The 17,686-nt window shown below is 37.8% G+C and overlaps 1 protein-coding gene across 2 annotated transcripts in view; it reads right to left on the reverse strand.

Moving 5' to 3' along the window:
• Window positions 1–1,787: 1,787 nt before the first annotated feature.
• The window catches only part of WDR70 (WD repeat domain 70), a 303,131-nt gene continuing 287,232 nt past the window's right edge, over window positions 1,788–17,686 (reverse strand). For both annotated transcript variants that reach the window (XM_034656990.1, XM_034656991.1), the window contains exon 18: window positions 1,788–1,965. In XM_034656990.1, coding sequence (XP_034512881.1) covers window positions 1,878–1,965 — 88 coding nt within the window. In that variant the 3' untranslated portion in view covers window positions 1,788–1,877. The remainder of the gene's footprint in view (window positions 1,966–17,686) is intronic.

Genomic DNA, 17,686 nt, shown 5'->3' on the forward strand with positions numbered 1-17,686 from the left:
ATCATCTTAAGCTTGGAAAGGGCCACTTGTGTTACGGGTAACAATGAGAAAATCAAATTCGTGCTAAATCTTTCTCTCCCCTTACATCATAGCAGGCTCCGCCAAGACCACTATGATCAAGTTTTTATTCCTCCCTCCAACCCTCCACGACAACTTTTGGCTGTGCAAGACGAATACTTCCATATGGTGCAATGTTTATGTTAAGACAGGAAAAAAATATGAAATGCTTTCAGTAAATTTTATCCAAGAAACAGTAAATTTACAAATCCTAAGCACTTGGAACAAAATATTGGTCTGTAATTGATTTTGGATGAAGTGTATTTCAACAGGAATAGGAAACTTTGGGCAGTTTATTACTGATGCTTAGAAATCTCGGGTGTCTTCTTATAGCCCCCCAACTGTAATTGCAGGTTGACTTCTTAAATCTCTTTTGTCTGTAAAGTGGGTCCAGCAGTTTTACCTATTCATGGGGTTTTTGTGAGGATTAAATGAGCTATTGCAGGTAAAGAACTCAGAACAGTAGCCATCAGATGGTAGGCACGTAGCAAATGTTAGTTCTTATTACCTATAAGCTAAGTGATGACAGAACGGGAATAGGATGAAGATGGGGATGGAAGAAAAAAAGGACAGAGAGTAGTTGACAAGAATGAAGATTTTTAGGATTTATTTATAGAGGAATGCCCACTGCCACCCACCTCAGAACTGCAGGGGCAGAAAGGCCATGTACCTGTGATCTTGGTAGAAAAGATTTTTGGGGAGGGGGTAGGTATGTGAGGCCTGCAACTTTGCAACACGCATTTTGGATCATCATTAATTTTTATAATTATTTAATTCACTGGGACAAATGAGAGCATGAGGGAAAAAGGCAAGAGGATTAAAAATTCCTGAATTTTCTAGTGGGGACTATTTGACATGCAATATTACCCCAGGTCTGTGTGAAAATAGTCCACAGAATTTTATTCTATTGACTCATTATTACTTTGGACAAACTGCCAACTTTCGTTTTAGTTTTCTAGTCACAAAAGCACAAGGGTCTTTTAGAATGATTTTTAATGTCTTCTAATTATAGGTACAAAGCATTTCCATACTTTTTCCAATTTAATAGTGATAAAAATCAGGCAAAGTAGGTATCATTAGCTCTATTTTAAAATAGGAAATGGGGTATATTTATTACGTGCCAGGTACTATACTAAACACTATATAAGAAGTGTCTTATCGAATCCTGTGACAAACCTACGAGAGCAGTGCTATCATCACCTGAGGCTAGAAGAGAGAAGTTTAATAACTCCCAAGGTGACCTAGACGGTAAAGAGCAGAGCCAAGGTTTGAACCCACATGGGTCTGACTTCACAACCTGCTTCCTAAATCCTAACCACTGTATTCTGCTGTTTAAGGATAATCAGATACATGTTCTTTCCTAGCATGGCAATGCTTTTAGCCTGAACTCAGCCTAATTATTTATAATCATGTAAACAACTATTGTGAAATTATACAGAAATATTAAACTTTTGATGTCTATTTCCATATTATGATCCTAGAATTGCTCAAGACACATGTCCATTTCAATGTACATTTCCCTCCCTCAATGCTTAAGAATCTGTACAAGACCAATAATTGTTGAATAAAGTTTCCAAATACCTAAACTACTTGGTAATAGGCTAAGAATCTGTTTCTTATTTACTTATAATATAGATTCATAGTTGTAGTTAAGAAAATGTAAGCACAATTTTAGTGAAGGGTAGCTACCAATCTTTTGAATGGTTCAATAATGCAAACTACAAAAGTTGTTCATAAAAATGTATTTTTTATTTCATTAAAAAACAAAAAACTGTCCAATATCACTCCCCCTCATGCAAAGAGCTCTCATGGGAGAGTCTTCAAATTTTACGTTTTTTCCATTCTGGCTCATTCTTTGCTTCCTCATCATCAGATTCAACTTGGGCAAACATGGTTTTGGGCTGAGTCCTAAAAGAAAGTTAATGAAAAGAGGAAAAATTTAGTCAGCAAGTGTTTACTACATTAGACTTTGCTACTTTCATCAAGTGGAAGCACATCTGGGGAATCAACTACATCTCAATTATTAAATATCAATCATTAAACTTCTGGCAAAGAAAAAGATAATAGAAATTTAATTTTATTCATCAAAAGAGCCAAAGATTCTCTTAAAGATTCCCCTCTGAGGCAGGCTATGTATGCTGTCCTTTTCTTAAATAAAATGAAAGTACATCAAATTTAGTACAATCTCGTTTACTCATGACCACCCTCTACTTCAAACATCAGGCTCACTGGGACTGTTTGGGAGTCCAAATTGTAGTCACCAAGCAAGAACACACATGATCTTTATTTACAGCTCTCTTGTGCTGTTCCTAGACTTAAGTTGTCCAAATACATGTGATTATGGTGCACATGAACAGGAGAATTTGAGATAATCGCTTCCTTATTTAATGAGTCTTAAGTAATAGATAACATGTAGAGTAACTTGAGCACTGCCAGGAAAAATAAAACAACAAAACAAACAGATGGACATTCTCTCCACCCCAACACCCAGTTCAATGCACAGAAATGGCAAGCATTTTAGGATACATCACTGACACCACTGTTGTAATATTGGCACACAGTTTATGAGGCAATCTTTGCGTTAGGATGTTCTGTGCTTTGTAAACATACCTGGTTCAATGATTTTCCTTTTTATATCATTTACACAGAAAATAATTTCAAGAATATGTGAAATGGTTATAGTTCATGCTCCTTTTGGTTATGCTACTGCTGATTCCCTTTTAAAAACAGCTCTATCACATTACAAAGAAATGTTTTTTGAAAGCTTTTTTATTTTTTAGGTTTCAGGAGTAGAATTGAGTAATTCATCACTTACATATAAAATGCAGTGCTCATCACAACAAATGTGCTCCCTAATGCCCATCACCCATTTAGCCCATCCCCCTACCCGTTTGTCCTCTATCGTTAAGAGTCTCTTATGGTTTGCTCCCCCGCCTCTCCTTTTTCTTCCCTTCTCATAGGTTCATCTGTTTCGTTTCTTAAATTTCACATATGAGTGAAATCATTTGGTATTTGTCTTTCTCTGACTGACTTAGGTCACTTAGTGTAATACTCTCTAGCTCCATCCACATCATTGCAAATGGCAAGATTTCATTCTTTTTGATGGCTGAATAATATTCCATTATATATATACCACATCTTCTTTATCCGTTCATTAGTTGATGGACATTTGGGCTCTTTCCACAGTTTGCTTATTGTTGATAATGCTGCTATGAGCATCAGATCAGGGTGTATGTGTCCCTTCAATCTGTATTTTTGTATCCTTTCAGTAAATACCTAGTAGTGCAATTGTAGAGTAGTCCTATTTTTAACTTTTTGAGGAACCTCCTCCATGACTGTTTTCCAGAGTGGCTGCACACATTACAAGGAAATATTAGAGCACTATATCTGAAGATGATATATCTTAGCTTACATCTTCATCTTGAATTTAATTCATTATATCAAGGTAATTCCAGAATGTTAAAATAATGACAACAACTATTCCTTTTCTTTGACAAGTGAAAACAGGGTTAAAACCTTATGTTACTTGTTGCTGTCTCTTTATTATCCTGGGAAGAAGTTAAACCATCCACATTCATGCTGATGTTGCTCTGATGCATGCCAGGTGCTAGAATTCCTCGTGCATAAGTTAGTCACAACTCCTGTCTCTCTAGTGACCCACACACCTACCTGGAACCCAAGGTGTCCCCACACACAATCCAGTCGGTTGAAATTCTTGTCACTTCAAGACACTGTTATGACATCTACAAACAAGTCACAGCTCTAATGTTTCCAAAAACAGATGCAGACTTTCATAGGTCATGAGTTGCTGAGTTACTAGAAAGCACCCCCCGTCCCCACACTGGCTCTCTAACATGCGATAGTAGGGCAACTCGTGCCCATTACATATTTCATCTTCTTTTTTTTTTTTTAAGATTTTATTTATTTATTTGACAGAGGGAGAGACAGCCAGCGAGAGAAGGAACACAAGCAGGGGGAGTAGGAGAGGAAGAAGCAGGCTCCCAGCAGAGCAGGGACCCCGATGCGGGACTCGATCCCAGGGCCCTGGGATCACGCCCCAATCCGAAGGCAGATGCCCCTACATATTTCATCTTCTGACAAAGATGTGGACCACTGAGGTACGGACAAACCCACATGGGAGCAAATTTGATTTAAAAATCCTTTTGAATTAGATGTATAATTTCTAAAGAAAAAAAATAACATGGTCTTGTAACAATATGCTTCAGAAGACACCAGCTCATCAATGTTAGTTGTGATGAGACTTAAGTACTAAGAAATTTTAATGGTGCTTTTTGGGTACAAAAAAAAAAAGAAATTAAATGACAGATCACAGGAAGAACAGAACTTAGAGCTTAAAAAGACTGTCTCTTTTTTTTTTTAAAGATTTTATTTATTTATGTGACAGAGAGACAGCCAGCGAGAGAGGGAACACAGCAGGGGAGTGGGAGAGGAAGAAGCAGGCTCCCAGAGGAGGAGCCTGATGTGGGGCTTGATTCCGGAACGCCGGGATCACGCCCTGAGCCGAAGGCAGACACTTAACGACCGCGCTACCCTGGCGCCCCTAAAAAGACTGTTTCATTTAATTAATCGCTCTCATATTCTACCTACTTCGCAAAAGCATTTTTTGCAAGTTGGTGGCTAACTTGAAGGGCATAGAATCAATGGAACTATTTCACAGGGGGCAGAAAGGGCGTAATGATTGTAAAGAGGCACGGGGAATGTTTGGGGGTTTTGTCAAGTCTTGAAATGGGTGCATTTTGCATTTTATTATACATAAATTATACCTCAATAAAATGGATTTATAAAGAAAATTAAAACGAATGAGTAGAAGGAAAGGGTAAACATAATAATACAACACTCAATTTCCTAGTGGCCAAGACAAAGAAAAAGAAAAAAGAAATATATTAGTTTTCAAAGGAGATAACTTTCTCCCCCAGCACTAAACTCAGCAAAATTCGCTGAGTAACTTTTACACCAGGATCACTTAGACTGTCACGCTGAATTACCAGACCACAACAGTTTATTCCCTGGTCCTCTCCAGGTTATTTTAACCTGGGAGATATGAATTTGTTTGGAAGGTAGAATGGTCTCTTTGAGGAACTCCATGAAATTTAGTGTTTTAAATTCCATTTTTTTGAACTAATAACAATGATGCCAGCAAAATAACCATATTATGTATATGCAACATCAAATTGTGACATTTAGCTTTCAAACAGCCAAGGAGAAGCTAGTGTCCAAATTTTCCCAGCAGTGCTTACTTACCACTTTATCTTTCATTTTATTGGCCAGGTAGAATACCTGAGTGTAAGAAGTAAGGTCCTTTCAAAAAATGGTGCTGGCAAAATTGTACCAAATGCAATAAATAAAACTGGACCCTTACCTTACACCATATGTAAAAATTAACTCAAAATGGATCAAAGACCTAACCCTAGAGCAAAAACTATAAAATACTATGGAAAAGCTTTATGACATTGGATATGACAATGATTTCTTTGATAAGACACCAAAAGCATAAGCACAAAAAAAGCCCAGGTAAATTGAACTATATCAAAATTAAAACCTGTGCATCAGTGGACACAATCAACAGACCGAAAAGGCAACCTATGAAATGGGAGAAAATATTTGCTAATCATATATTTGATAGGGGATTATATATAAAGGATTCCTACAACTCAACAATAACAACAAAAATGAAAAAAAAAACAAAAACCCAAACAACACAGTTAAAAAAAAACAGGGCAAAGGACTTTAATAGATATTTCTCCAAAGAAGATAGCAAAAGACTAACAAGCAGATAAAAAGAGTCTCAACATCCTTAAGCATTAGGAAAAGCAGAGCAAAACCACAATGAGATAACACCTCATACCCACCAGGGATGGCTACTATCAAACAAAAAACAAACAAAACCCAGAAAATAACAAGTATCAGCCAGGATGTGGAGAAACTGGAACCCCTGAACAGTGATGGTGGCAATGTAAAATGGTGACGCCTCTATGGAAAACAACATGGTAGTTCCTCAAAAAATTAAAAATAGGGGCGCCTGGGTGGCACAGCGGTTAAGCATCTGCCTTCAGCTCAGGGCGTGATCCCGGCGTTATGGGATCGAGCCCCACATCAGGCTCCTCCGCTATGAGCCTGCTTCTTCCTCTCCCACTCCCCCTGCTTGTGTTCCCACTCTCGCTGGCTGTCTCTACCTCTGTCAAATAAATAAATAAAATCTTTAAAAAAAAAATTAAAAATAAAATTACCATGTGATCTAGCAATTCCACTTCAGGAAAGATGCCCAAAAGAACTGAAAGTGGGGTCTTAAAGAAATATTGGTACACCCATGTTCAATGCAACATTATTCAGAATAGTCAGAAGGTAGAAGCAACCTAAGTGTCGTGGATAGGAGAACAGATAAACAAAATGTGGCGATACGTACAATGAAATATTATTCAGCCTTAAAAAGGAAAGAAATTTCTGGCAAATGCTACATAGATGAACCTTAAGAGCATTATGCTAAGTGAAATAGGCCGGTCACAAAAAGACAAATACTGTGTCATTCCACTTATATGCGGTACCAACGTAGCCATATCCACGAGACAGAAAGCAGAATGGTGGTTGCCAGGGACTGGATAGAGGGGGAAAGGAAGAGTTCTTGCTTAGTGAGTACAGAGTTTTAGTTTGGCAAGATGAGAAGAGTTCTGAAGATTGGCTGTACAACAAAGTGAATACACTTAACTCTACTGAAATGTACACTTAAAAATGGTTAAGAGAGTAAGTTTTATGTATATTTTACCATAATTTTAAAAAATGTTTTTGTTTAAAAGAAGAACCAGACTCTTGGACTTGGGAATAAGAAATAATGAAGCTCCTTCTAGAATAAATAGGAGGCACCGTGGAGAAGGCCTTAGCCTCCAATCTGGGGTCCTGCCTAGAGCAGTGCTTCTCCAACCATCTGTGGTGCAAGGCCAGGCTTTGTTTTCTAATTTCCAATCCCTTGCAGACAAATAGCATATTTCTAGAAAAATAAAAAGACTGCAAAGTACAAATTCAAATTTTTATTAGATTCCAAAAATGTATCAAATTGCTCCACAATTTTCTAACTGCTTACTCTCAATTCCTACACTTCTCTCATGAGTACTGGTCGGTAGAGCGCACTAAGCAGCACCGTGGGAACACCTTCCCTCCCAGCTGGGGAAAGAAAGCAGTGGAGCAGGGCTCTGAAACCAGGTTGTGGAGTAGGATCTGTCTTTTTTTTTTTTTTTTTAACCAAGGAAGCATGTTTATTTTCTCACTGTTAACAGAAATATGCTATAGGGGAACCTGGGTGGTATAGTCGGTTGGGCGTCTGACTCGTGGTTTCCGCTCAGGTGGTGATCTCAGGGTCCTGGGATCCAGCCCACCTGGGCTCTGGGCTCAGTGGGAAGTCTGCTTGGGACCCTCTCCCCCTCTCCTCTGCCCCTCCCCACTGCTCTATCTCTAAAATAAATAAATAAATCTTAAAAAAAAAAAAAAAAGAAGACGTACCGTAGATTCCAACTTAGCCCCTCATTGATATTATATTAAATTCACAATAGTATAAAAAGATACAAGGAATAAAAAATATGGGTACCCTTCTTGATTGATTTACCTAATATACATCCAGGCAAATGCAGAAGTAAGGCCTCAGTCAAATGATATAATGACTACTTGGGAATAGAAGGATCTGTCTTCTTCTTTTTTTTTTTTTTTAAATATTTTATTTATTTATTCGACAGAGAGAGAGACAGCCAGCGAGAGAGGGAACACAAGCAGGGGTAGTGGGAGAGGAAGAAGCAGGCTCCCAGCAGAGGAGCCTGATGTGGGGCTTGATCCCATAACGCCGGGATCACGCCCTGAGCCGGAGGCAGACGCTTAACCGCTGTGCCACCCAGGCGCCCCAGAAGGATCTGTCTTTTTAACATCAACTTTGACACACAATGAGCTTCCTTTAACTGTAGGAATGTACTTCTCACCTTGGGAGAAGCCGGCCCTGGATGATGCCACTGAAGACGGGGTGAAGGAATGGGGTTCAAGGCCACACTCTTGCAGGCCCAGCCCTGACAGAGCAGTCTTTAATCCCTGGGAGTGAGGCATGAGCAGGTGAGGGGAGATGTGGCCCACAGAGAGGAGTTTCCCTTGTTCCAATCCGTCCTGCCCCCAATACCAACATTCCCACAGCACTGTTCACAGCCTTCCCTAAGAGCTATATGTTGTTTGCTGAATAAAGACCAAGTTCTTCAAAAAGGAGTATTTGACTTGCATACACTGAACATCTCTATCTAGTCTAGAGAATTCCAGCGTTTTACAGAAGCAAACTAAGAATTACAGCTCTAAATCTTGCAGCTATTCTTTTCTTTTCAGTAACTGTTATCTTTAAATTTATTTCCAACAGTTACTCTTGTGAAAAATTTTGGAAACTCATATATGAGACCCCCCCCCAAATTTAATTCATATTATCTAGGACATTTAAAATGGATTTCTTCAGACACTACTTTTTAAGACAATGAGAAACAGAGATGATTAGGCAGAGTTAGGAATAGAACCGAAAGATTTCTTCCCTAGGGGATGGCCTAATTGCCCTTGACATAAAAAACTACTATAAAAATAAATCAACAATGCCAAGTAGGAGTAAAACGACACATGCAAAAAAAAAAAAAAAACCCAAAAAAACAAAACAAAACAAAACAAAAAAAACAAACCAAAAAACCCCCCAAAAAATGCTAATGGATTTAAAAACACTTAGAAGTTAGTCCAGAAGTCCCTGCTTTTAAAACCAACAGGAAACCAACAAATAAACAACAACAATAATACTCCCCAAGTTTCTATTAACATTGTCACTGGCTACAAAAGTGGATTCCTTTCTGGGCTGCTTGAAGAAACAGAATTTGTACACTGATTTTAACACAGACTTTGTTGGGTCCTTCCATAATGAAGAGTAAAACAAACCAAACCAAATGGGCACTGAACACATGGCAGGAACTCAGGAAATACAAATATAAATAAAAAATGAGCAAGAAATATATTCCATCACCTTGAGAAAGCATTTCCATTTTTGACCCATTACCCTGTCTTTTTTTAAAAAAATATTTTATTTATTTATTTGTCAGAGAGAGAGCACAAGCAGGGGAAGGAGCAGGCAGAGGGAGAGGCAGGGTCCCCGCTGAGCAAGAAGCCTGATGCAGGACTTGATCCCCGGGATCATGACATGAGCTGAAGGCAGATGCTTAACCAAATGAACCACCCAGCCATCCCTATTCCTGTCTTCTATTTAATCAGTTCCTCCAGGATTCTATACCTCCTTTCTCAAGAGACAGGAAGTTGCTAACTCAAACTTCCAGCCTCACGGAAGATTTATTCAGTTGGCCAAAACAAAAGCCTATAAAGAAACTGACTTGAAGGAAAAGGGGGAACATTCCATTCAGCCAAGGGTATAATCACTGCAGTTGCTCAACGGGTCAGTAGGGACATGGTAAACCTCACTGAGGACCAGCAGAGTAACCCACCTTATTGAAATCAGCTTTATCCAGACTATCTAATTTACTGGTTTATGGCCCATACTAATCCATTTTTCTAAGTGTTAACTGAAAACTTTACAGAAGGCTGATGTGAAACTTGTTTTCTGGTTTGATTAACTCACTTGGTGAATAGTAAACATTTTTCACTTGATATATATGTCAACTTGTTTACTAGAGTTACTAAGAAAAGGAGAACAGATTACATATCAACACAGTTATTGTTATGAACCATTAAATAAACTAATCAGAGAAGGGCTGAAAGGTTTTTTGTTTCATTTTGTTTTAGCTTCAGTAAACTCTGCATTTGCTAATAGTTAATATTTCATGAAGCAAAGATAAAAGCTTAAGCAAATGTCTTTCTCAAATCTATCAATTCTGATTAGATGATACTATGTGCTGAATAATTTTCCCCTTGGGACATCTTTCAAACTGAATTCTCAGATATATTTGTACAAAGAGTCTTTCCCAGCAATCGTGTGCTAACAAAAAAAATGTCAGAAGCCCAAAAAAAACTTGAGTCCCACTTTCAGTGTTTCCATGCACAGGAATTTTGTGTAGAATAGTCAGTAATGAATGAAGATTCCCCCTGCAATATTCTGTGAGGGCATTTCTGGGGTGCACTGTTTGTGCAAGAGATTCAAACTGTCAGCAGGGCTGTCTTCTCCCTTCTGACTAGGCTCTAACCTAGGGCTTCTACACTCACTAGCGCTCAGGCCACAGAAGAATTTCAGAATGTTTTCAGCTGCAATGGAAAGTGCACGGGTCACATTCTTTTTAATTATGGATATTCTTCTGATATGATTCATTCAAAAAGCATAAAGCCAGTTGCAGGGTCACAGAAGGAGTATGAGGAGAAATCACTTGTAATATTCAGTCATCAGTATGGGAGTATAAACCACAAGCTTTTTTGGCTCAGGGCCCATTGTTTATTATGAGGGAAAACCTCAAAGCCAAAGTCAATTATAGCCATGACTTGACAATCTGACACACTTGTTAACCCTGTTAGAATGAATACGGTCCAGATGAACTGTGACCCAGTCATCACAATTGCAGAATTATTAAGATTAAATAAAGGGCTTGACCAAAAGATTCCACTTGAAATGGGCCCTTCTTTCTGGTGAACAGCTAATCAAAGATAATTTTTTTTTAAATATTAGGGATGAATAAGAAGATGAGAAGCAAGATGATGTTTCTAGATAAAGAATGTTCTATTTTCTTCAAAAAATGAACACATAATATTTTGGAAAATAGATAAACATATTTCGGACTCATTAAAGAGGGCACACTAACTCATAATGCTGGGTGTGTGAGTTCAAAGCCTGGGTGAGGGTAGAAAAAGGGACAAATACTGAAACCTGTGGAAATGGGAAACAAAAAGAGAAAGAGAAAAGACATGAAACAGAAGACAAAAGAACCCTCTAAAATTACCATTACCTGCCTTATCACCAAATGGTTAAGTCAGAAGGAGAATATCTTTGAAGAGTACACAGGCCTGAGGCTGCCCAGGTGTCATGGGCACCCTCTCTCAGCTGTATAGCTGGGCATTACTGTAGCCCTGCTCTCTTCACACACCGGGAAACAGCCTCAGGCCATGTCAGCGAAGTACACGACGAGAATGACACCCCAAAACTTCTAATTCTTAGTCTAGTGTTGGGGTATGCCATGCTGGCTCACACAGTAGTCTTTTCAGCTTCACTAGTACTCAATTTTTTTTTTCATAACTGCCATCAGTTGCTTGGTGATGAGAAGCAGTACACTGTAGTCATTGAGAGCAGAAGCTTGACTCCGAGGCCAGACTGCCTGCATTCAAATCCCAAATCTGCCACCTGCTACCTGTGTGGCGTTGGTCAAGTTACAAGCCTCAACTTCCTCATCTGTAAAATGGGGAAATAATACAGCTTCCTTCATAGGGCTGTTGTGAAGATTAAATGAATAATATAAAGTTCTTAAACAAGGCTGGCATGGTGTAAGTACAATAAAAGTGTTGTTGTTATTACCCTTTGCTCTGGCTATCACATGTTCTCACTTCATATAAAAAGTATGTTTTCAAAAAGTTGTATGTAGAATACATTTGGTAAAATAATTTACAAATTAAATACACACAACACCTTGCTATTTAAAAAAAAATACCAGGGGAAATTATTTGGTCATGTAAATAATCTGTCTTCAGTATAAATCTCTATAATTGGAATAATCTATTCTGTACGTTTTCATTTTCTAGGGATAAATCATTTGTGTTTTATTTGTGGTTTACTTTAGTGCACAAAATAATCACCTGGGAAACTTGTTAAGATGCAGATTTCCAGCCCCAAGCTCACAGATTCTGAGTTGGTCTGAGATGCAGTCTAGAAAACTGCATTCTAACCCCCTACTCCCACCCTGGACTCTGACACGAGGCAGTCCACAAAACCACTCTGAGAAATGCTGGCCCCTACACAAGAATATGGTGGACAGGGACGACCAGGCACCTAAATATAACTCAGGGAAAAAAACTGCATTTTCCCCTGTGGGTTTATGTCTCTTCTTGGCAAAAATAATATATAAACCTTTACTCACTCAAAGAATGACCTCTTTAAATACTGTCTACTAACTCAACATGACTTTAAATGGATCCTTCATACATGGGAATGATATTTTAACACACACACATATATAAGTATCCTGTATCTGACAGGACATGCACACTGAAAACTCAACTGACTGAACCAGCAGTAATGGCAGCTTGTCTGGCAAGAGAAGTGACCATGGCTGACAGAGCTGTCAGGCTGGCAGGCTGCTGGCCAGGGTCCAGGCTCCCACACACGTCCATCTCTGTGTGATGTGTAAGCTAATAGCATTCTGGATCTATATCCTGCCCACTCTCCAGCCAGCTCCTCTTCCCTCCCTCCATAGCCACTTCTTTTAACAAGAAACTGTAATTGAATCTGACCATGTGTGGTTGAACAAGAGGCCTCTGTGATCCTGCTGTGTTTTAAAACTTCCATGGCTAGTACATTGCTAGTGCCAGGAATGAAACTTGAATCCTCCATCGACACAGGTAAAGTGTTTAAAGACCCTCTATTATCATCACTGGAGAACAAAGGTGAGTATATGTCATGTGCAAGCAGGGAGATTTATGTAAATGTCTAATTGGGCTTTTCTGTGATAAAGTGAGATATAGTAAATCTTCATTTCATCACTGACAGAAGTCAATTGCCGTGAAGAAAAACAACCAGACACACATTCTCAATTACAGTGACCTTTACAAAAAGATCCTTTTGAATATTAGCTTCCCTTCGAAGACTTTGCCACTTGGCAGTAAATAGTATACTCTAGCAGGTGAACACAGGAGAAATAGCACTGCAACTCTGGCTAACAAATCACATGCCACAGACAGTGCCATGAACTTAGTTAGTATGCAATAAATGGAAGGTGACAAAATTGGGTGGAAGGAAGCAGATGGGAGAAATGCAGCAGCAGAAGGGTATATATTAACAGACAGCGCAGCCCTCTGCAAAGCTCACTGGGTTAGGGATTGAAAGAGCTGAAGGACAGTGCTAGCTGCAATCACCGAGGACCGCAAGCTTCAGTCTCCTCACATGTAGGGTAAAAGACGGGACAGTACCTGTTCTCCCCACTTCGCAGAGCTAATATTGAAGCTAGCACATTTTCAACTGTAAATATAAGTAAACTACCTATAATGCAGGAAAATATAATTTGTTAATGCTCACCAAAAAAACAAAAAGAACTTCCGCTTCAAGTAATTCAATTTAAAGAAAGCTGAAAATCTGGATGAATGAATCCCCAAGAAAATATTAATTGCTGAGCAGACTCAAAAGAGTTGGAAAGTCCAAAGAGAGTTATTTACCATGAGAGGACGGAAAAGAGAGAAACTAAGAAATTACTATTTACCCTCTCCTCCACAAAAGCACCAGGTTTTGACAGTTTCATAGGTGAATTCTACCAAATCTTTACAAAGTAGATAGATTTAATGGTATTAAAAACAGTTTGAGAGTATATGTAGAAAAGCATACAAAATTTTTATGAAGCCAGTCTGACACAGGACAAAGAATAAACTATAACTATGTGAGGGTCATACCAAAGATGCAAGGATAATTCAATATGAGGAAATCCAATAATATACTTCATCATATTCATTGATCAAAGTAGAAAAGTCATATGATCACTTTCACAGAAATACAATAAATGAACCCAATAAAATTCAGCATCTATTTCAGATGAACATGGCTCTGGTCTTTGTATGGTGTTTTCTTTGCATGGGATGCTCTTCCCTTGGATATCTACATGGCTCACTCCTTCATTTCATTCAAGTCAAAAATCACATAGCAGAGGATTTACCCCAATCACCGTATCTAAAAAAATAATAACCTTTTCTCCCCGCAGTTACTCTACATCCTCTTATCCCTATTTTAGTTTTATTCTTTGCACTAGCTATCATCTAAAATTTAGGGACTTATTTATTGCCTGTCTCTGCTAACTTGAATATAAGTTCCATAAAAACTACTGTATCCCATAATCTAGAATAGTACCTGACCTACAGTAGGTGTTCAATAAATCATTATTGAATAAATAGAAGAAAAAGATATTGATTCATCCTTAACATCTTGTATGTATGAGTTTTCAAAAATTATGCTTTATGGAGAAATATCATTAAACTGAATATGAAATTGCCAATATTTGATTTTTTTCCACCTATGAAAAGGGCAATTACCTGATTTAACCTAATGGAGTCACTCCTTTAAGTTCAAATTAAGAAAAAGATGTGTGCTATCATGATGTTTTAATATTGTTCTGGCAGTATTAGTCAATACAATTAGATAGGATAATTATCTTACAAAATTGGGCAACATCTATTCGTGATATAAACTCTCAACAAAGTGGGGTTAGAGGGAATATACCTCAGCATTATAACGGTCATACATGAAAAACCCACAGCTAACATCACATTCAGTGGTGAAAACTGAGAGCTTTCTCTCTAAGATCAGGAACAAGACAAGGATGTCCACTCTTGTCACTTTTATTCAACACAGTACTAGAAGTCCTAGCCACAATAATAAGACCAGAAAAAGAAATGGGGCATCCATACTGGTAAAGAAGTTAAATCATCACCATTAGCAGATGACATGATACTATACATAAGAAAATCCTAGAGACTCCAACAAAAACTACTAGAAGTAATAAATGAATTCAGTAAAGTTGCAGGTTACAAAATTAATACCCAGAAATCAGTAGTGTTTCTAAACACTAATAATAAAGAGCAGAAAGAGAAATTAAGAAAACAACACCACTTACGATTACACCAAAAAGAATAAAATACCTAGAAATAAACTTTACCAAGGGGTAAAAGACTGTACTCCAAAAACTACAAAACACTGATGAAAGAAACTGAAGACAGAAACAAATGGAAAGATATTCCATGCTCATGGATTGGAAGAACAAACATTATTAAAATGTCCATATTACCCAAAGCAATTCAGTGCAATCCCTATCAAAATACCAACAACATTTTTCACAAATCTAGAACAAATAATCTTAAAATTTGTATGGAACCACAAAAGACCCCGAATTTCCAAAGAAATCCCAAGAAAAAAAGAACAAAATTGGAGGTATCACAAAACCAGATTTTAAGACATACTACAAAGCTGTAGTAATCAAAACAATATGTTACTGGCACAAAAATCAACACATAGTTTAATACAACAGAATAGAGAACCCAGAAATAAACCTATACTTTAATGCTTAATCAATCCATGACAAAGGAGGCAAGAATATACAATGGGGAAAAGACAGTGTCTTCAGTAAATGGTGCTAAGAAAACTGGACAGTTACATGCAGAAAAGGGAAACTGGATCCCTTTCTCACACCATACACACAAAAAACCCCTCAAAATGGATTAAAGACCTGAGACCAGAAACCACAAAAACTCTAAAAGAGAATACAGGCAGTAATTTCTCTGACATTGGCTGTCCAACATTTTTCTAGATGTGTCTCCTCAGGCAAGGGAAACAAAAGCAAAAATAAATGAGTGGGACTACATCAAAATAAAAAGCTTCTGCACAGCAAAGGAAACCACCGACAAAACTAAATGACAACCTACTGAATAGAAGATATTTGCAAATGACATATTCAATAAAGGGTTAATATTCAAAATCTATAAAGAACGTATAGACTTCAACACCAATTGCCTCCCCCCAACAATCTGATTAAAGAATGGGCAGAGGACCCGATCAGACATTTTTCCAAAGACATACAGATGGCCAACAGCCTAATCATCAGGGAAATGCAACTCAAAACCACAATGAGATATGACCTCACACTTGTCAGAATGACTAAAACCAAACACACAAGAAACAAGTGTTCGTATGGATGTAGAGAAAAAGAAAAACTCATACACTATTGGTGGGAATGTAAACTGGTATAGCCACTGTGAAAAACAGTACAGAGGTTCCTCAAAAAATTAAAAATGAAATGCCATGTGATCCAATAATTCCACTATTGGGTAATTTACCCAAAGAAAACAAAAACAATAATTTGAAAAGATACATGCACCCCTATGTTTATTGTAGCATTAATTACAATAGTCAAGATACGAAGCCACCTAAATGTCTATCAATAGACAAATGAATAAGAAAGATGTGAGATACACATACACACAGTGAAATACTAAACAGCCACAAAAAAGGATAAGTTCATGGCATTTGAGACAACAATGGATGGACCTGGATGGTATTATGCTAAGTGAACTAAGTCAGAGAAAGACAAGTAGTGTAGGATTCTACTCATCAGTGGAATCTAAAAAAACCCAAACAACAACAACAACAAAAACCCTACAATGAATAAACAAAAAACAGAATCAGATCTATAAATACAGAGAACAAACTGATGGTTGCCACAGGGTGTTGGGCAAAATGGGTGAAGGGCAGTGGGAGACACAGGCTTCTAGTTATGGAATGAATATGTCACTGGAATAAAAGGCACAGCATGAGGAACATAGTCAATGATGTTGTAATAGTGATGTAACAGGCGGAGGGTACTACACTTGGGGTGAACAGAGCATAATGTATAAACTTGTCAAATAACTAAGTTGCACACCTGAAAATAATGTAACATCGTATGTCCTCTAAACTCAAATAAAAATTTTTTAAATTAAAATAAAAGTAAATTCGGGGCGCCTGGGTGGCACAGCGGTGGGGCGCCTGGGTGGCACAGCGGTTGAGCGTCTGCCTTCGGCTCAGAGCGTGATCCCGGCGTTATGGGATCGAGCCCCACATCAGGCTCCTCTGCTATGGGCCTGCTTCTTCCTCTCCCACTCCCCCTGCTTGTGTTCCCTCTCTCACTGGCTGTCTCTATCTCTGTCGAATAAATAAACAAAATCTTTAAAAAAAAATTAAAATAAAAGTAAATTAAAATAATTAGAAAGATGAGGTAAACTTATTATTTGCATATGATACAATTTTATGCCTGGAAACTACAAACAAACTGAGTGAAAAATTACTGAAAACAACAGGAAAATAGGGTAAATAGCTGTATATAAAACAACTACCTATTATACATTAATAACACACATAGATGTGGCCACACAGCACTTCCATATACACAGGAGTTACAAACTCAGCAGAAGAAAACATTCTATTTACAATGGCATAAAAAGATAAAATAACTAGAAACAAAATTAAAAGAAAATGGGAAAGATCTATATAAAGAAAACTTAAAAATACTACTGAGATACAAAGAGACATGACTGAAGAGAAAGATGTACCCCGCTCTTGGTTTAAAAGAACCAGTTTTGTAAAACTCTACCTAAGTTAATATATACATTAAGTCAATTCCAATACAAATATCACCAAGAATTGGGGGGGGGTTTACTAGATAGCTTAAAGTCATGGAAACCTGCAAAAATAGGAAAGTTTTACTAAGAAGAAGAATGAGAACAGGCAGCCCTACAACAATGAAAACAGTCTGATACTGCTACTTGAATAGACCAAATAATAGAGCACAACAAAGAGCCCAGAAATGGGTTCAAATCCATATGGAAGTGCAGTGTGTGTAACGATGTGGTTTCAATTCAATGAGGAAAACTAGATTATCCAATTAAAAAGTGTTACAGC

This window comes from Ailuropoda melanoleuca, chromosome 3 (assembly GCF_002007445.2).
Source record: "Ailuropoda melanoleuca isolate Jingjing chromosome 3, ASM200744v2, whole genome shotgun sequence".
In the NCBI taxonomy this organism is placed as follows: domain Eukaryota; kingdom Metazoa; phylum Chordata; class Mammalia; order Carnivora; family Ursidae; genus Ailuropoda; species Ailuropoda melanoleuca.